The 21,461-nt window shown below is 43.7% G+C and overlaps 1 protein-coding gene across 1 annotated transcript in view; it reads left to right on the top strand.

Annotated features, from left to right (window-relative positions):
* Positions 1-21,461, top strand: part of LOC115361462 (plexin-A1-like) — a 69,284-nt gene that overhangs the window by 21,650 nt on the left and 26,173 nt on the right. The window contains exons 4-8 of the mRNA XM_030054832.1: positions 1,878-1,978; positions 2,837-2,960; positions 3,137-3,290; positions 4,235-4,334; positions 14,331-14,445. Coding sequence (XP_029910692.1) covers positions 1,878-1,978; positions 2,837-2,960; positions 3,137-3,290; positions 4,235-4,334; positions 14,331-14,445 — 594 coding nt within the window. The remainder of the gene's footprint in view (positions 1-1,877; positions 1,979-2,836; positions 2,961-3,136; positions 3,291-4,234; positions 4,335-14,330; positions 14,446-21,461) is intronic.

Genomic DNA, 21,461 nt, shown 5'->3' with positions numbered 1-21,461 from the left:
GTGTGTGCGCTTGCCTGAGGCAGTTTCCTGTCTGCCAATCCGTCTGTCACCTGCAAACGGTATGCAGTAAGTTGATGCAAGATGAAACAAACAGATGCTGATACACTGGAGACGGCGCAGATTTAAGGAACAGCGGAGCAAACCTGAGCATGCACCGGTATGATTAAAGCGTCTCAAACTGTCCTCTTAAGGGATAATTGCTCGACTTAAGAGCGTCCTAAAACCTGGGTGAAATTAAAGGTAGGCAGCGCTTCCCTGGTAATCCCAGACAGATGGCTGACGGTGAAGACGCAGGTAACAACAGAACGCAGCGTGTACAACGATAGCTGCAAAGACTGCCGCTTTTGGAAATGGACTTTGTAAACGACCATTCCTGTCTCAGTGTCTCTCCTGATGTTCAGACAGTTGTGCGATTCAGCCTGAGAGCGAGGCGAAATCGGACAAAGTGGTTTGATGTCCTTGGTAGTACTCAATCTCCACCAGTTTCCCTACAGGGATCATTAAAGTTTCATCTTATCTTAATAGACGCACAGACTCGCAGATGCCAGCTGGTAGAGATTTAGGGGACAAAGGAGTAATCCTCGATGTGGATCTGCATGGTGCTAACTACAAAGACGCATTCTTTAAAAGTGTGCACGAGCATTAAAGTAACTCAGCCAGGTGTTGCGTGAATGAGGCTCTGATTAAAGTTCACGTCCAAACCTGTTCGCCGGATGTCCCAATCAGGAAAAAAAAACAAGACATGACAGACTTGAGGTCAAGCATTGCCTTGCTTTCTCTATTTGTGAGGCACCGCTCCCTTGTTTTTCATGAATTATTTGAAACTTTGTTCATCCTTCATGGCAAAGCACCCTGCCAGAAGGCTCTGTGATGAGGCAAAACTTGCCTTCTTGGAGAGTGTTTTCTCCAAGCTGAAGGCAGACAGGCCGTCATGTGTCTGAGGCGGTTGTGGTGACAGGCGGGGGCAAACAGCCTCAATAGCGTTTTGAGCTACGGTGACTTTGCGGCATGAAAGGCCTCAAAATCTTTTGAGTGAAATCGCTTGGCAACAGCAGCTACCGTGGTGCATTTCATTGGCAACCCACTTTTCATTTAAAGTAGCTATCAACATGTTATCAGAGAACATTTTCATTAAAAAGTAAAAAAAAAAAGCTATTAGGGAAAGGAAGGCTGTTCATCAGGTAGTCAATTAGATATTTATTATATAATTTATTTTATAATTTATAGATTTTGGAAAGAATGACTGAATTCAGTTATTATTGGCTTATCAAGATCCATTGGTTCTAGTCTTCACTGAACTCTTGTGACGTTACAGGGCAAAACATTCATCCTTTCATTTTTTTTTTCTGCCAACATTTTCATCAGATTATTCCTCAGTGAAATCATGGAGGAGTTTATCCTCATGCTTAAAGCTAGTTGTACTTGTTGGGTTCAAGCAGCGGTGAATAGCTGTGATTGTTTTCTCTAACCAGTTTGGTAACAGGTTAGAGAAAAGCTGTTAAATTGTATTTGATGTTAACAGTTTGTGCGTATCTCCAAGTAATTTGTGTTCCAGTGGAAAACAGTGAGCAGTACGCACGTCATGCAAGGATGTTTGTCACAGAGTGTGATCTCACCTAAGCGCATGTTTGTATGTGTTGCCGCTCCTTCTGTGTCCTCTCCAGCCAAGCCATTCAAAGTGTGACTGTAAACAAGACTTGCATTTCCTGTTTGTGTGCGGTGCAGAGCTGTTTATCTCAACGCATGATATTCACTGTGAGGACACCTCTAGTAGATGATGATTTTATGCTCCACACAGGGCTGCTTGAAGATGATGTTAACAGTGTATATGTACAATATTAACCACATGTATATGCATGTGCGTGCTTTATTTGCAGGTCACTCGTGTGCCAGTGGAGAGCTGTGAGCAGTACACCTCCTGTGGAGCCTGCCTGGGTTCAGGAGATCCTCACTGTGGCTGGTGTGTGCTGCACAATGTGTAAGTATTCACCAGGCAGTTGATTACTGCAACATTGCATCCATGCAGCAATGTTTTATTTTCAGTGGCTGTCTTTACTGTGCATGTGCACACACAGAGTCATACCTTTACACAGTTTAATAAATAAAATGCAATGCTGCTATGATGACATGTCAAACAAAAAACTACATGCAGAGTATTAACTTTCTGGATGAAATGAATTTCTGGTTGCAAAACACCTTTTTGTTTCCTATTTGGGATAGTATGTTCATATTATTGCATGCTTGTATTTGCTTATGTTTATTGAAGTGAGATTCCTTCTGTAAGCCTCAAAGTATTTAAATCTCACTTGCACAACTTGCTTATTTTCATTTGCTGTGTTCTGCTCTTTCATCCTACTGTGCAAAGAAATAAAATCCAAAAAAAAAAAAAAAAAAAAAAAAAAAAAAATCAATTTCCAAATCCAACAATAACCAGAATCTCTGTCTATCTGTGTTCCTCTTCCAGTGATCTAGCTAGCAAAGTAGGCTAGTTTAGCACTTTGATTTCTGGCTTTGCAATTCTCAGCACAAAAGGCCACCGCATTTACAGCAACCCAACATCTCAGAAATGTTCAGCAACTACCTAAAACAAATCACAATTGTGATGCCATTCGTCATACAAACAACTGAAAATATTCACACCTGAGACCAAATTTAATTCTTTCTACACTTCTATACCAGGAATAAGAAGGAGCCAGAGGTAACAGCGTCACCCATGATACTATGCAACATTTAGTTTGCATTCGCTTGGAAATCCACACACTGACATGCATCAGTATGTTCACACTATCATGATATGCAGGGTTTGGATATAACCTCTCTCTTTCTCTCTCTTCAGTTGTTCACGGAAGGATCGCTGTGAGAGGGCAGAGGAGCCTCAGCGTTTCACCACCAGAATAGAGCAGTGTGTCCGCCTTGCTGTCCAACCCGACAACGTCTCTGTCACTATGTCAGAAGTACAGGTATAGTGTGTTCCCCTCGTAAAAACAAAGTAAAGACAGAAAGAAACAGTTACCCAGAGTTTTGAAAGCCAGGAATCCAGTTGATATCTTACTTATTGGTCCTAATAAAGCACATCCAATAAAAACATTCTTCCCTCCCTTCCTGTTTCTGTTTTCTTCCTTTCTTCGTCTTATAGTTGGTCCTCCAGGCCCAGAATGTACCCAGTCTGTCAGCTGGAGTTAACTGTTCCTTTGAAGACTACGTGGAGACGGAGGGACGGATCTACGGCGGACGAATATTCTGCCTGTCGCCCTCGACGAAAGACGTGGCTCCCATCACACGTGACCAAGGTAAAGAGGAATTCCTGCATTCAGAATGCAGGCTGTCCAAAAAGTGTGGCATCATAAGGACCAGCAGCACCGTATAAAAGTGACTGTTGACACATTTCCTAACCAATATATAGAGACTGATGAAGTGCTGCCTGCAGGAACAAGTTGATTCTGTGAAAATCCATTAGCAGCAGCATCTTCAGCAGTGAGTTGCTGATGTCTGCACAGCTGTTCAGCTGGATATAAAGCAACCTGGACTTCCATTTACAAACATGTCTGCAAGTTGGCAATTGTCATGTTGAGCACATTCTCTGAAAAGGCGAGTACAGTCCCTATGATTTTAGATGTCTGGGACGCCTTGGAAATTAAAGACTAAGATCCTAGACTTTTCATTTGAGCAAATTTCAACGTTTGATTTGTTTGCTTTCCTTTTCCTGCATACAGTGAACATTGTTTTTAATGACAAGTGCCTGTTTGTTCAGCTCTATGGAGGCAAAGGCATTCCCTGCATGAACTACGCCCATTTCTTTGTGATTGTGCCAATGTCTACTTGAATAGACGACTGCAAATTTACCTAACAAAAACACACATATACTGTAAATCTACATATACAGTGGAACCATGCAAACATTTTTTTTTAGGTTTTCTTCCAGTGCATGACTTCTGTAAGAGTGAGATGGAGCCTGCATGAGTCTCTGCTTACTTTCAGTATCCAGCAGAATGCCTATAGCTCCAAAATGTCAGCTTTTCAGGAATTGACAACTAACACCTAAAATGAGGCTGTTAACATTTCAAAATGTATCGCCAGGGGTTTGTCTTGGTCCCAGGGTCATGTAACATTCCCCATGGACTTTGGCAACATTGTTAGTTATAGCGTAAAGAAATAAAGCAAAATTGGAGGGAGAAAAAAATATGGCCCGGGGACACCGATGATGTACATTTGTTGGGTGTTTTGTGCCTTGCAGGAGACCAGCGTGTAATAAAGCTGTATCTGAAGTCTAAGGAGACAGGAAAGAAGTTTGCCAGCGTGGACTTTGTCTTCTACAACTGCAGCGTCCACCAATCGTAAGTCCTGAGGGTTTTCTTCCAAACTTACCTTTGTGCCATTGAAAAAAACACTAAAAAATACCATTGATAGGATGCAGTAATCTACTCTTGATACAGTGGGACAAAAAATGGTCTTTCAGCCTGGATTTGTGATTATTTAGAATTTTGTAAGGTAGTTTAAGAAAATCCACCCTTTTTTTGAAATGCACATGTGAGCTCTATGTGAGAGGAAAGCTCTTAACGTATTTCTTAACTACTAACCAGAACATTTGCCAAGAAAAGACGGGGTGTTGATGTCGTGGAAGTCATCTCTGCCCACGGTTAACAGGCAAAAAAATGTTCAGCCTATCAAGTCGTTTCATCTTGATATTGTCACTTGTTTCAGGAATGTTCTCTGAACAGGTGAAACGGCATCGGAAACAAGTGAAACTCACCTCAAAGCACTGGCGGATTCCTTCCTGTTGATTTTAAGAAAAGGAGATTTTAACAGTCAACGCTACACCAAATGTCTTAAGAAGGGTGTTTTTGCAGCGCGCCTCCTGCCAGGAATTTTCTTCAAGCCATTTCAGATACACAGAGCGAGCAACGCAGCCAGCAAGGTGCAGACTGCTGGAAAGCATCGATCACCTGAAGGGCGACGGCGGTTCATTAACAAACGCAATGGTGCTAAAACATCAGCATGCAGATAATTCCTACACCAAACAGAGAACAGCGTGCGACTCGTTCTGTTTTATTATCAATGCGTTCAAGCTTTTTGCCGATCAATTAGTTAATTAAATCTGGGGCAATGAGGGGGCCGCTGTTGAGTGAAATGATAAATCGATTCCTAAGCGTGACCCGCAAGGGCAGTCAAGCTTGCGAGGCGAAAACACTTCGGGCCAGTTCATCCGAAATGGATTACACCGAGTCAAAGTTGGGCCGTATCTTGAACGTATCTATTCAGTATCGGTGACAGAAACATTGACTGAGTTTGACTTGTTGACTTGTTTTTGTATCACACTTCCATTTGAGTCTGAGAGAGGAAGTAGAGAGACACTGCATATTTCTATTTAGTTTAATGCAGCAGTTCAACTAAATTGTTATTGAATGTCACCTCATTATACTACTGCTGATGACGCTGATACTTAATTGATTTGCTTTATTACTGCCAGTCAACTGTTAATACCTCTATCACCTCGGTTGATGTTTTATTAATTTGGCAACATTTCCTGTACGCCAGTGAAGCGGATTTGAATTAAATCGGGACACAGAGGAGGAGAGCGGAAAAGAAAGGCAGAGAGGCATTGAGATCAGACAGATAATGAATTAAGAATGCGATCTTAATTGACCTGCCTTGTTAAATAAAGGTTAAATGAAAATAAATAAAATGTCGCCCCCCGTAAATGACTCCCAGCCTCTCTCTCTCTGAAGTTGCTGACTGGAATTCGCCGCTCGGAGTTGTTCTTTTTTCTCTTGCCCTGTCTCCCTTTGCCACTCCGCTGACTCTCCCCTGTCTCCCCTTTCTCACTTGCAGTTACTTCTAGGCATTTAAGTTGGCTTAACTGGGCGTAATGCATCCTGAAAGAGAGCAGCAGAAAAAGAGATTGTGAGAGCTTGGAGGGAGATGGAGGACAGGAAAGGGGAGAGACTGACAGGGACACATAGGGGTGTGTTCAGATGGAGTGTGCTCTACCTGCATGCTAAAAACAGAAAGTTGCATCCAGTCTCCTTGGTTGATTTTTTTTTTTTTTAAGGGCGGGGCAGGACCATGCACATTTGACTGACATGACAAAAAAACAAATACATTTCAATCTGACTTTAAATATGGATGGATGACGATGTGAGCATGCCAACGTTTTCACTCCTATCAGGTTAGCATGCACCCCCCTGGTCCCGTTACGTGATACACAACAAGAGTCTTTGTTGCTTAGTAATTGTCATCATTGTGCTGCAAATTGTGCTGTTAGTTGAGGGTAGAGCTAAAAGCTGCGTTCAATTGTCCTCGGAAGTAGAAAAAAAATGACCCTCGAGTTGGGAAAGTGGACCGGAATGGCCATTCAGCTTGGAATTCTAAATCGAAATCGATCTACCCTAACTTCCATGAGAGATTTCACAGCAGCATGGTGGCACATACGGTGAACGGTAAACAAAAATGTTTATGATGAAACTTGATTTGACCATGTAGTTTTTTTTTTCATATTTATTGCATCTGGCAGCAACATCTTTGCTACTGATTGTTTTAAAGAAGTTGCTTGCATTTGGTATGCTATACCAGTCTGTGTCAATTTTGTGAGAATATTCTAGTGGACAGGTCAAGCAGACATACAAACTAGTCTGGCTTTTACATCAGAATCTGAGATCCCCTCTTACATCTTCTTCTCTGAGTGCTGCGGGAGGTGGCAAAAGTGTTGCCGTAATAGCACGATAAGATACACAGCAGCTCCGTCTGCACTCATTTTCCAGACCGGCGGACAGACGGACAAAGGATGTGCAAGGTGTCCTGACAGCTCTGGCGCAAAAAAAATCCAATGTTTTCATCTTTTTCTGCTTGGAGTGGGTGCATAAAATATGCCAAACATGAGGTTTCACATGGGGCAGATGCGAGACAAGTGGTCCTTTTGAAATGAATTAAAAGCAGCTTGTACATGCAAAGTAAAAAAAAAAAAAAAAAAAAAAAAAAAAAAAAAAAGTGTCTGAATGAACCCTGAAAGAGAAAAAACAGGACTGTGAGAGAGCGATGTAGTGATTGCGGCGGGCCACAAGTGACAATTTCTGACTAAAAAAATCAGGAGTTCGGAAACATCCCTACCCTCCTCCCTGTCCCTGTTCGCTTCTCTCGCTTTATCTTCCTCTCCCTCTCTCAACCTCTCTGCCACTCACCCCTCTCCATCCTCCCCCCCCCCCCTCTCCTCTCTCGTTCATCAAGCCCATTTATTGCTTGTGCTCTGCTCTTGGCCCTGCATATATCTGCATAGTAATGGGCCGTTAATTAGCTCCAGCCAGGGTGCCTGTATGGAGATGGTCATAATGGAGAGGGCTTGGAGAGAGAGCTCACCTGGACCACTTCTCAAGGCCTGCAGGCCCGGTTCAATAGCTGTGATTCATTCGCTCTCCGTGTGGATTATGTGTGTGTGTGTGTACTTGTGCATGTGTACTTGCTTGTGTGTGTGTGTTTTTCAGTGCATGTGTGGCAGACAGCCGTGGCGAAAGAGCGATAGTGATTTCGATATCTATTCATGTGTGCTTGTGCATTTGTGTGTGTGTGTGTTTTTTGGTTTTTTGGTTTTTTTTAGACATGTGCGCGAAGCAGACTGGAAAAAGAGCGATAGCGGTGTTTGTGTAGCACCATTCGTGTGTGTCTGCTCATGCGTTGGAGTGCATGCGTGTGTGTGTTTACACTCTGTACCCCTGATTAACCAGCCCACCTAAACCTCCTCTCTCCGCTGCATAAACAGGCCTGCCGCTGTTTCAGCCTTTGATGTCGGGCGCGCCGGCCCCCTCAGGACCCTGCAGGACTGTAAACTACAGTGCCGTTATTAGCGCAGCAGCTGTAACATAAACCCACATATTATGCACCACTCCCCTCGCCGTCACCTTTCAACTCGGAATCTTTCACCTCGTCTGTACGAAGCCGGGCGGCCGGGGCGGCAGCGCTCGCCTGCAAAATAATAGAGCTCTCCTCGTGGGCGCCGGGCGTGGTGGGCGGGCGAAAGTGAAGCGCAAGCTGACAGAAAAAGCACCCGCGCTCATGTTAACACACAACACGCGCACGCGGAAAAGCCTGCAAGCGAGAACCCAGACGGGTGTGTGTGCCCACCCCGCGCAGCATCTTAGATACAGGCATGCACACACACACACACACACCGGCTCAAAGAGAGATGCAGGCTTTGGTGCACGCTCGTTCTCATAGGAAACACACACACACGCATTCTAACATACACAGACGCACACATGCACACACACACGCATGCCCAGACAGAAGGCGCACGCAGAGACAGAAGGCACAGACTTGGCACAGCAAATTACCCTGCGAGCTATTTACATACGCTGTTACAATATTAGAAATTTGCATTAAAAAAGAGGTTTGGAATAGTTTAATTGAGCGTGCGGGAGGAGGAATAATGCATCTTTAAAGAGAGGAGCAGAAAAAAGAGAGAGGCAAAGAGCTGGAGGGGAGAGAGAGAGAGAGAGAGAGGGAGCGGGAGACAGACAGGAGATAGAGAGAGGGGAAAGGGAGATTGAAAACTCGGGCGGGAGGGAGGGATGGAGGGAGAGATAGAGATATAAAACAGAGTGTTAGCGAGGGAGAGAGATTGTGCCCATTGTGTCAGGAATAATGCGTCCCACACAGCTAAAAGGTTAGCGCCCCAGCCTCAGGCCACCATGACCATTACAATATGAAAGGGCTGAAATCTATGCAGAACTGTGAGCTGTGAAAAGAACCACTCGAGGGAGGGGAGCAGCCCACACTCCGGCCCCCAGGAAGGCCTCTCATTTCCAGGCAGACGGTTCACTGTCGCCCCCTGTTCCGACCACAGGCCTGGAGGGTTGACCGCTCTTCATATCACTGACTGTGTTATCCACAGACAACTTTTGAGCTCTGCTATCTCGCTGGAAATGTTTGATTATATCCGTTCCACTTGCATTGTTTTTTTGAGGCAAAACTTGTCTTACATTACTTACTTACTTTCTCTTACATGTGGCTGATTAAGCTGCGGGTTGAGATCCACAGCAGCTGGACACCAGCATCACACGAGCAATGATATGTTAGAACGAGTCCGAGTTTCACGATGAGAAACTCAATTTTCATTCGGCCGCCGAGCTCAATAAGTTAACGATGTATGCATCACTTTATCGCAGCTCACTTTGGGTATCAAACGGAGCTTTATCGGATGAAGCACAAAGAGGCCTATTAATAGATCACAACGCTAACATCAGTCTTATCTGTCTTCTAAACAATCTGCACATGAAAGACGGGCAAATAACTGGGAGATATGATGTCAAACTAATCGCTCCCAGAGAATCTATTTATACTATAACCACATGCACAGCTGATTCAAACAATAATTAGAACAGCTTTATTCCCTGGTTTATTTTATTGTAGATTGTGACCCAAAATGGGTCACTCGGCCCACTTCGACTGGGTCTGCACATGGCGCCATTGCTTTCATGATGAAAGGCCACTGTTCTCACTGGGAAATAATTGCAGCTTTATCTGTGACTTTATCCACATTGACCTAAATGAAATGATCAGTTTCCAAACAGCAGTGCGGATTATTCCCCCCCTTTCTTATGCATTTGTGCCGGGCCGCTGTTTGCATATCAACAGCTTTGTTCCATCGATCCAGTCCGGCTGGAACAAAAGCTCAGAGAAGATGAAAAGGCATTTGACCTGGGTTTGTTGCTATAGGCCTTGTTAAATAGCAGGGGATTGTATTGACTACTTTGCAGCAGTGCAGCCATTTACCCTAGCCAGCTTGTCCAGGCATTGACAAGCCCCACTGTAGGACAAGTCTCCACCGCCCAGGTGACCCAAAGGAACAGCCACAGTATCAGCAGGGCTCATGTGGGAGAAAGTGCGGGCTTTTGTCCGCGCGTGTTTCCACTTGTGGACGTGTGCATGCGCATATGCTCGCATATATTGGTGCGCACGTCCCTCCAGCAGGGAAATCGATAGACCCCCACGGTTAATAGTGAGAAGGAACTGGCTCTCCAGCTCCACTAACAAACATCAGACTGTTAGCATAACCTCGGTCCACCCCACTCCCCATGGAAATCCGCAGGCATTGATTATAAAGCTCACGCTGCCGTTCAGGCCCGTCTCACTAGCTTAGCACCGGCTATATGAAGCCTCGCCTATGACTCAGTCTGTCACACGGCACAACACAGGAGATATTGGAGTCAGCCCTTTAATCTCTGTATAAACCAAAGGCGTGAAGACAGAATAAGGCTTAGACTGAAATCCAAAAAAAAAAAAAAGACTTGGGGGCAGCAGGCTGGCATTATGAGCAGAGAGGCCGTTCTTTCAGCTGGATGACCCCGGTTCAAACCCCTGTGTTGTCAAGTACCCACCCCGCTCAAGTGAATCCCTACCAGCTCCTCTTGTGCTGCTCTGAAGCCGAGCCTGACCTCTGACCCGCCTGTGGAGAGGGGTCGGAGAAAAGAGGATTTACTTATAGGGAGCAATAAAGTATTCCCATTGTTCGTTAAAGTGGTGATCCTGTTTTTGTCTCCATCTTTGGCGCTAAGCTCTCGTCGCTGTGGTATCTCCGCGCCGCTCTTTTCCGGAGATCACCTGTCAGTCAAACTTGGTGGGTGAGACCGCCACTTTTTTTTTTTTCTTTTTGAGTTTCCCGTTTGAGGTCCTGTAGGTGGCGCTCATTTTCTTTGACTGTTCCGCCACGGTGGCTATCACCGCTCGTGCGAACTCACCAGTTCTTCCTCTGTTTATCTCAAACAAAACAGAAATATATCACTCATCACTTCCGGTGCCACAGAGGATTGTTCCCAAGAAAGAGCTCCCAGGCAGATTGTATCTGCAGCCGGATGGAAGCAACTTAATACATTGTATTTGTATGGCGCTTTTAGAGAGATTAGAAAACCCTCATGAAAATAACAAGATAACAAAGAAAAGAAAGTAGATAAATTAAAACAAGTAGAGAATTTAACAACGACGACACAATTAAAAAATGGAGGCAGGGAGAATCAGATGTCGCCAGAGTTGGGGTGTATTGCAGCTTGTTGAGGACTTTGATGTGCTATAAAGGATGCTATTGCATTGGCGAGTCACGGTGTGATGAAAGCGTGGATAAGGGTTTCAGGCAAGGGATGGACGGAGGCGGGCGATATTCTTGAGATGGAAAAAATGCTCTTTGAGTGATTTGATTAACACAGGGCTCAAGCGAGGCTGTTGGGTCAAATATAGCAGCGAGGTTGCAGATGTGAGGTGAGGTGTGCGCTCGGGGTGGATTTGGCGAGGGATTTGGGGTACGCCTTTGACAGGGGGGTGGCTGGGATCAACCAGGACTGACTGGGCCCTCTTCAAGATCCTCACCTTGTGCAGATGAGTAAAGTCATTCAAGGTTGTGCATGCAATTTTGCTGCACAGTACCCCGCAATGTGTCTGTTTCTGAGGGTGACTCATAGCAGATGACAAAAGGAGAATGTGAGGACAAATTCAATAAAACAAGAATGAAACATTTTCATTTTATTTTCTGTGTTATAAAGAGCGCCAAGGTGGATATTTATTTTTCATGAAAATGTCACAGTTTTTGAAAAACTTTTAAGGTGCACTATGCAAAATTGCTGGTGGTCGATTGAAGCGAGGACCCTTCAAACACAGCTGCCAAAAACACATTGAAGTAAGCACAGCATTTGATGGTTTAGTGTACCTGGTTCTCAAAATTTCACTGATACATCACAGGCTTATTCCGCATGTTGTTCAGTTGCCCCTGAGTTTGCATAGTGCACCCTTAAATCTCAATATTCAGTGTATATCTTGCATGAAAAAGACTACCCGAAAACCTTTTCTTGTTTCTAGGTCTGTATTTTAATAAAAAATAAGACGACTCGAGATCTCACAGTTGTGTCGGTTGAGGCATTTTGAAGCCCAAGTCCAAAATGCTCAGTTTCACAATCTCCAGTGTGATAAAAATTTCATGCTAGCTTAAAGAAAGATGTGAATATTGAACAAATCCCATTTGTTGATGGAGATTTAATGGCACCGCCGTGACAAACCGGTCTCTCAGGTATAATTTAATATCAAAGTTGATTTAGATTCAGAAGCCTTTTATTTGCCAGGAACCAGAAATATTCCAAGTGACATTCCTCCAGAAACTCCGATCGTAAAACAGCAGCTAATGGGTTTTGCAGGGTTTAAATGTGCAGGTGACATGGAGCAGGGATACTGCTGTAAATTATTTGCACAAAATACAATATATTTCAAAGTATGCTTGAGCTTGAATTCGGTCGATCTTGTACGAAACAGTGAAAGAGCTATAGCTGGTTAGAGAACAACAGGTGGTGACATCACCAGCCACCAAACAGCACAAACTACTACTTGACTTTCCCTATCATCAGCATATATACTGTAAATTCAAGCTAACCTTTATTTCTTATTATGCAGATTTCCCTCTATAGCGATTTCCTAGTTGCCATTACAGCCTCGCTGGAACCTAGGAATCCATGTTTGTATGTGTATATATTCATTTTTCATCGTGAACTCTGAAGAGGAAAAAAAAAAAAAAAGAGGTGTTATATAAAAACAGGCTTATCTTGGTCTGCCAGCTTAGTTCACTGTAAGCCTCCAAGCATGGAGAATAAGAAGGGAGGAGTGGATCGCCAAGGATTCTTTCCTCCTCTCTCTGTGGTGTTTTCAACGTCCTCCTCGGCCTCGTTGACAGCCGGGATACAGTCTTAACGCACAAGGCCGCAGCTACACTTGTCATTTCGATGCGATTTCAGAGATTTGAACGTAAACATTGGATGCGACGAGGCCGCATCGATGCAGATCCACGCCTGGCCTGTAAATGTCTGATACGCGTCCCCCACTGCGGGGTTCCCATTGATCTGAGCCTGCTACTTTTCCCATTCCCACTCTTCCTCCACATCCCCCTGCGCATCGCACACAGTCACGTTGCGCCTGCACCTCGCTTGGCAACAGCCGTGCCTGAGCGCGCCGTACCCAGACTGTGAAGGATTTGGATCACACTATCTGGATTTTCAGGCAAACATTTTCATGTTAATTATGATGTCGCAAATTAGAAATGCTGAATGGAAACAGCAAATGTCAATCAAATTTCTGCATCCCTTTTAGGTTTTGGTTAAAAAAAAAAAAAATATGTTAATCATGTTTGTCTGTGACATATCTGAACTCCCAGATATGTAGTCCACGCTGGCATTTCCTCTGTGCATCTGTCCTGGTTGCAATATTAGTGGCATATTAGAATATCACTCAATAGATTTTTTGTATTTTCCCCGAATGAGAGGTTGACATTTGGTTCATGTCAAGTAGTACTAAAGACATAGAACAACTCTCTTTGCCAAATCTTGAACGATTCCTCTCATTTTCCCCATGGATATGATTTCCAACGTAGCTTTGATTTACAGAGAGAAAGCCTATTTGCTTATTCTGCTCAGCTGATGAAAACACCTAATTTGTAATTAATTTCATTGTTTCTAGTGGCAAACTGAAAAGCAGCACGCCCAATGAAAACAAAGTAGCGGCTCCAGCTGCTGCGCTGCAATTGACTATTCCTAATGCAATCTGCAGAAATAATCAATCATGTTTATTTCCTACCCTGACGTAGATCACATTCTGTGCAGTCTCCATACAGACCACACTTATTTTACCCACCGCTATGGTGATATATTGGCCTCCTCTGACTCTTTATTTTTTTTTTTAAATAATTTATTCTGGATTGTTTTGGAACTGTGATTTACAACGTGGGAGTAACGAGAATGGGGTGTGAATGTTTTCCCTGTTGTGTGTTTAAGTATTTCAGCAGAGAAAGTAATGATCTGGTTAATTTTCATGTAAATAAAATTTGGCTTCTGCTTCTATCTGCTTGGTAGAACAGTAGTGACTCAACCGGTGTCATGAAAGCGTTTGCATGCGCTGCTCTAAACACTCTGCATCTGGTTTCTGCTGCACAGAACGGGATGTTTTACTTGTGCGGTTTGTTTTTGTGATAAACTGAAGAAGTTGGTAGTTAGCCGTGGCTGAAGGGACAAAGAAAAGAGCGTCACCTACAGATAATCAAACCAAGGAAAAAGGCAAGGAAAGATGAGGATGAGAAATCCTGGAAATTCTCATAGCCCCGCCCACACTGTTTGACTGACAGGTGATCTCTGGGAAGTGCAGTGCTGAAACATCACAGCAATGAACACTTAGCAACAAGGAAGGAGGAAAAGTAAAGAAAAAAAGCCAGGACTGGAAGATTGAAAAAAGACACTTTAAAGAAATGATAATCACATCCTCTCTCTCTTTCTCTCTCTCTCTCTCTCTCTCTCCTCTCTCTCTCCCTCTCCGTCCAGGTGTCTGTCCTGTGTGAACGGGAACTTCCCCTGTCACTGGTGTAAATATCGCCACATGTGTACGCAGGACGCCAGCGACTGCTCCTTCCAGGAGGGACGAGTCAACACCTCGGAGGTGAGGGTTTGAATACATGCTCGCACACACACACACACACACACACACACACACACACACACACACACACACAGACATAGCGGCACGGTAATGCCAAGGACCCAGCTGGGGTTTGTATACCAGTTTGTGAAACACAGACACACACGCGCATGCACACACACACACAGAGGGAAAGTTGCACACTCAGGTGCGTGCACACATACCTAGTGGCAGGATAATGCCAAGGGCCCAGCTGGGACCTGTATACCATTTTTGTGCGTCTGCGTGTGTGTGTACGTGTGTGTGTCTGTGTGTGTTTGTGTGTGAGAGAGAGAGAGAGAGAGAGAAGTGAGTGAGTGCCGCTATGAGTGGCCCAGCAGCAGCTGTTGTACTCCAAGCAGCGTTGGATTTATTCACTTATAAACAAGCTGGAGTGAATGACTATGCAAATGGCAGCGTGCTCCACCGTCCCAAATGTTACATTTGCATGAAAACCCTCATCCATCCACAGGCTCAACACTTTCCCCCTTTCGCTGCCTCTCTTCCTCCCTCCCTCTCTCTCTCTCTCTCTCTCCCTCTCTCCTACATACACTCACAGAAATGCACACAAGACAAACATACTTGTGTATCTTCAAAAAGCAGCACATTTCGCCCTACTGCCGTCACTCATGCTTTATCTCTATTTCCGACAACCACAACACACACACTCACTCACACACACACACACACACACATGCATACATACATACATACATATCTACTTTACCCAAAGACAAATTTCTCAGCACACTGTCTAATCCAAGCGTACCAAAACAACCAAATTCCCCTTGACTCCAACCTTTATCTGCAGCTATGACCACTGATCCCTGTGCACACACACACACACACACACACAAGCACACACACACATTCACACAAAGTTTAAATCCACATTAACAGGCGTGCAGGGTGACCCGGGGGTGTGTGAGACAGACTCCGTCTCTCCGTCACACTCTCGCCTTTTTTTCTAATTCTCTCTTCATCTCCTCTCACTCCTTCTTCCCCCGTTTTTTCTTGGCCGCCTGTCTCCTCTTCCTTTTCATCTTTTCATCCCTCTCTCTGTGATAGATCCATCACTTCTTTCTTTCTTTCTTTCTTTCTTTCTTTCTTTCTTTCTTTCTTTCTTTCTTCTTTCTTTCTTTCTTTCTTTCTTTCTTTCTTTCTTTCTTTCTACTCCCACCTCCTCCCTGGCACCACAGGTGAATAAGAGGAAAAAAAACCCTTTCATCTTAACAGAAAGACTTTTTTTTTATATTGAATATGGGAACAAATATATAAAAAAAATACTCTCTCTCTTCTCTCTTTCACCCAGTTCTTTTTCTACTAGTACCTTTTCTTTGACTCATCTCGTACATTTCTCTCTCTCTCTCACACTCATTCATTTATTCTCTTGCTTTCTTTCTTTGCTGTCAAAGCTAGATGCGGAAAGCCTCTAATCAGAGAAAAATACTATTTGGCGTGCAGTTGGAGTAGGTAGGAGTGTGGAAGGTGTGGCTGTGTGTGTGTGTGTGTGTGTGCGCGCGCGCGCTTGTGCGTGCCTGTTCATTTGCCTCTGTGTGTGTATAGGAATGTGAGGAAGCGAGGGCAGTGAAAATGCAATATTACACGCGTTTGCGTACGTGTGTGTGTACAGATGGAGCAGTCATTTTGTGTGTGATTGAGTGTGCATGTGTGTGCGTGTGTGTGTGTGGGATTAGGATGAAGAATAGCGCCTGCCTCCACACACCCTGTCATCAAACACACATCAAGCAGGCATCCATCCACGTCTTGTTTGGATTTGATTTATTTATTTATTTATTCTTAATTCTATTTCCCCTTTTTCTTATTCTTCTGGTGTGCTCTCTCTCTTTTTTTTTTTTTTTTTTGGTGCAGGTGTTACCATGGTTACCAAGACACTTTGAGTGTCATGGGGGCTTCGCTGAATTTTAATATACACATACTCACACACATACTTGAACAACAGTGCCATCACCACATCCTGACAGCTTTTTTCCCCTATTTTCTGTTTTTTTTTTTTTTTTTTTTTTTTTTTTTTCTTTTTGTGCTGCATGAATTATTGTTATTAGAGAGAGAGCGCTTGCTGCTTTGGCGGCTGTGATTTTTTTTTTTTTTTTTTTTTTTTGTCTCTAAATACATATCTGCGCTGACTGTCACTTTGCTGAGATGCAGATGTGCACTTAAGCCAACAGCGGAATGTTTTGTCATCGCACATTTATCTCCCCTCGCCTTAATTTTGCGCCCATTTGCCAGTTGTTAGCCCCAGCCGAAGCAACGCTGCCCATCTCCACTGCATGAAAAGTTTCCCCCTTGTGCCATTAGCAATCAGTTGCCGGCGTGATTGAATTCACACTACACTGGTTATCTTCCCAAAGGCATTTGTCATATTTCCCGAGCCTGACTTCACTCCATATATCTGATAGGATGTATATAGCGTCGGTGAATCCAGCGTTCCCTCCACACGACAGGCGAGCGCACGAATGCAGCTTCCCCCCCGCTGTACATTTCAAACAAGTTACTGTTAAAATAGAATTTTTTGTTCTATAAGGTAAATATAATTCTGTGCAGCCGCTTTCTGGATATGTAAATATATATAAATCAGCTGTGTTGTGACAGCAGATAAACAGAGAGGCACATTAGGGGCGACCAGGCAGAAAATTGCCAGAGTCGGAGAAACACTTGAGAAAGCCATCAGCAGAAATGAGTATAAACACAAACAATGAGAGAAACAAACACCAGGACAAACAAACAGCGAGACAAACAAATTTGTTCTGCTCCGACGAATAAAGCTGTGTGGACCGGCAAAGGGCCCAGGGGTCACTTCAAATGGTTACATTCAAAGCACACACATACAAAAAAAAATACTACAAAGCAGAAAATAATGCATACAAAAGTATTATAAGAAACAAACAGTTTTTGCCTGTGTGTATTCATATGCCTGTGTGCATGCTTACCCTGTGCCTTAATTTTTATTCATTTATTCAATTGTTCACCCATTCAGAAAGTGATTCATTCATTTTTCATTAGGCTGCTTTGGACATTTGGCATCCCCAAAATTGAATTACAGTACAGCAAATGATTGACAGGAGGAACTAAAACATGACGACCGCCACATAAAGGCCACAGATGGGAGATTTTACAGGAAGTGCCAGACACCAGCAATCTGGTATGCAAAGAAAAAAAAAAGAAAGGCTTTTCTTTTGTTTTGGGGAGAAATGTGTTGCTCCATGCAGGAACTGCATAACTGCTTTGCAGTGTGGTGCGTATTCTTTGTTGGACTTCTGATCAGTGATGATGATCTCCTGCTGCCTTTGGTGTTACTGGAAGTATTTGAAAATTCTGATTTGAGCACACCTAAACAGCCCAGTAAAGTATTCCATAAAATTAAAGTAATTAAACTATTATATTAAATTAAATCAAACAAATTAATTCAAGTGGGAAAATGGGAATTTTCTATGATCAAATATCTGGAAAAGGAAAACAGGAAAAGTAGTACTGAGAGATGTTTTGTTTGTTCAATTTATAATAATTTGAATGTTAGACATGTTTATGTGTACTTCAATAAATTAGAAACTCAATTTCATGATGCATTTCTTCCATTAAATATAATACAATTCATTGTCATTTGAGGGAGAACATAAAGGCAGCACAGCCATGAAAAGCTCAGTCATAAGTAAACGCTGCACTGAGGTGTAGTTGGAGCCTAAAGTTTCACATTTTTCACCCCAGCTGTATCAATTTGTTCTCTTTGCACCAACAACAAAGACAACTTAGGTGTTAGGTTTTCTTGTTTATAGGCCAAACGCCTGATATTTTATATTATTTATGAATGTTTGAGCAGAGTGCAGATTCCAGTGGCCATTTATTTGTGTGTGATATTTTACATCAAACCTAAGAGAAGTCATCTGAATCCTTCAGACGAAATGCTCATTATCTGCTGTGGCTTATTCTGCATCAGCTGTTCAAAGTTCATTTTTCTACCGAGGCGCTGACCTTTTACTTCTGTGAAGCCGCTGGGACACAATCCAGCAGCTCTGACTGATCTCAAAGTGATCTTTTTTCTTTCTTTCTTTCTTTCTTTCTTTCTTTCTTTCTTTCTCTCCTCACTTCCTCCCCTCTTCCTGTGTGTGTGACCTCCTTACTCACAGCGAAACAGTCCCGTGATGCATTGCTGCTGCGCAGGGGACTGAACTAGTGGCTTTGTAGCCTAGCCTCATTGATAATCATTAGCAGGCCGTGTTCGACTGCAGATGAACAGAAGGTGAATATAGATATGTGGATCAGCGTTAGCCTTCATACTGCTAATTAGAGGATGAATCACCATGATGAGTGAGCTGCTTAGATGGTCATATGTTTCTGTCAAGATGGCTCGCTGCTGCGGAAGGGAGAAACGCATACACACATTCGTAGGCATGCAAGGATGTACTGTATGTATGCACACACACCCTACAGTGTATGCCACATGCCACCCCTGCTACACACACATACTCCCATGGTGTCATTTCTCAATACAGGCCGGCCAGCCGGCCAGCCTTCTCCCTCATGGGAATTCTTGTTAGATCTCTGCCCAATGAGCTCATGCCTCTAATTCAGCCTCTCCCTCATTCCCTAAGCAGCTGAGTCAATTAGCAGGAGCCAGGCACGCTTTCTTTTGGTCTCTCACCTCACACTGTCAAAGCTACAACTTCCGTCCCATTGTTGCTGGGTGATGGAGCTCAGGCTGGTACACATCACTGAGTTCCCCAGCTTGGGGGCTCTGTAGCTGTGTTGGCACAAAGCTAGCTCCCCTGCTCCCTCTGGCTCTCTCTGGCGGCTAGCTGGGGCTGGGATTGCTGCCTGCCACTGATCTAGACTCTGCTGTGTGTGTGTGTTTGTGTGTGTGTGTGTGTGTGTGTGTGTTTGTGTGTGTGTGTTCGTGTGTGTTAATTATTCAAAGTGTATTAAAGCTTAAAGATGCATCTCCAGATGCCTCTCTGATCGTTGGCGTGTTTAATGGAGAGAGACAGATGAGATGGGAAACGAAAGGTGGAGCACAGACAATAAAACAAAAGGGAAGGAGGGTGGCAGTGGCCTAGTTGCAAGGGAAGAAGCAAGCTTGCTGAAACAACCAGGACAAGAAACTGACAGGGCTAAAAATCCCTCAAAGCCACATGTGAATGCCCCTAAAGATAAAGTTTATGAACAGGTTAGAAAATGGGAAAGAAATGAGGACTGTTGGAAGGAATAATGTGATATTTTCTTGCTCCCTGTAGGGACGTTCTCTTTTCTCTTTCCCCCACCCTGTGCCCCTCCACAAGTGGTCAGAGGTCAGGGTTAACAACAGAACAGCATCACCACTGCTGGTAGTTACCAGTGTCTTGCTTTTGGACATTTCAGCAGAACAAATTAAGAGTTTGTAACAGGCCCATAAATCAAAGCCCTGCAGCACCTGGACTGGCCCAGCCTGACACTGGCCTGAGCCCAGTGCTTTAATCTTAACACCAGCCTGACTCCTTGGTTTTCCCATACAATAACACTACTGATGCTGATTCTGCCAAGTACAACTGAGCTGCCAGTGTGGATGCATCAAGGCTGTAAGTTCAGGCTTACTAGCAGCTGTTTTGTGAATAAAAGCTGTAGGCTTCCCCAGCACTTGCTTGACCAAAACCTTTTTCTTGACCTTGTCAGCATCCCTTTCTTTCTAAACTGTCACATATTAGGCTCACACTAATAGTGTGACTACGTGAGAATGTATGGTTGTGCAAGATGCCTGCCAGTTTATTACTCAGCTTAAGTCTGTACTGCAGCACAGCATAATTAAATAATCTGAGCCCTATCCAACCCTGTGGGGTCGGGTTGGACCTGGCCTGGTTTGAGTTGAGAATCACAAACTCTTCTTGAATCATGACCTTCCAACTGAAGGATCTATTTTTTAACCGGTTGGCTACAAGGTAATCATTTGTTTGGTGATATCACTCTCAGTTTACATGGGCAAAAAAGTCACTTCAGAAGTTATTTTTGATCTTGAAAAGCCCTGTTCTACTTTAACTAAGCTTTTGTGAGGGTTGGTTTGAACCAGCTAGCAAGACAATCATGGCGGGTGCCTTTGCCTTTGAGCAAATCATAAGCCCAAACTGTTCAAGTGCAGCTGCTCGGTGGCTCAGAGACTTTGGCTTTGTAACCCATACATTCTCCCCTTCAATATATCACCCTGAAAGCAGTCAGTGTAAATGATAATGTTTTCTTTGTCAACAGAAATTTGAATGTTTTTCTAAGTTAACATGCTTAAGTAAGGTTTGAAAAAAAAAATGGAGGATGGGAGAAAGATGGGAACTGTTGAGGAGAGATGAAGGGATGAAATGAACAAGGGGAGGAATAGTCAGGGCGGTGAAGTAAGAACAAGAAGAAAAGGACTTTGGATCTTGAAGGGACAACAGAACAGAGGAATGAACATACGGCGACGAAGGAGAGAGCATACAGATGAAAGTAGAGGAGGGAGATGGAGGAGTGGGAGGACGATGTGAGGAGATGTTTAACCATTTGGGAGATGAAAGGATACTCAAGGGTCACGACACCACCTCTTTTCTCACGTTTCCTTAGTTGCTATTTACTGTAATAATTCCATCTCATTTGGCTAATGCTATCTTACCCACTTTTTATGCTCCTTGAAGTCTGACTGCTCAAAAAAAAATGTAAATGTGCTTTACCTTTCAAGGTTAAAATTCCATTACAGTTGCAGAACTTGCAGCATCTGAAGTGAAAGTTACTGATCGGTGATGACATGCAGATAATTAGATGTTTTACACTACAAAGGTTTCAGGCCCGCCTAGTCGCAACCCTGATGTCTGCATCAGCCACAGCCCAACAGGCGAAATGCCATGAAACCACACACTGGAAAATCATTGAGGAAGGCAAAATATGGCAGAACACCAATAGGCAATAATCAGTAAAATGATTAAGATGAACTAATTAAGCGCACTTTTATGCATGCATTCGTCTCTTTGAGGCATCCATGGATATAT

This window comes from Myripristis murdjan, chromosome 7 (genome assembly GCF_902150065.1).
Source record: "Myripristis murdjan chromosome 7, fMyrMur1.1, whole genome shotgun sequence".
NCBI lineage: Eukaryota > Metazoa > Chordata > Actinopteri > Holocentriformes > Holocentridae > Myripristis > Myripristis murdjan.
Note: the sequence above shows the minus strand (reverse complement) of the source record. Positions and strands in the feature narration are given on the sequence as shown.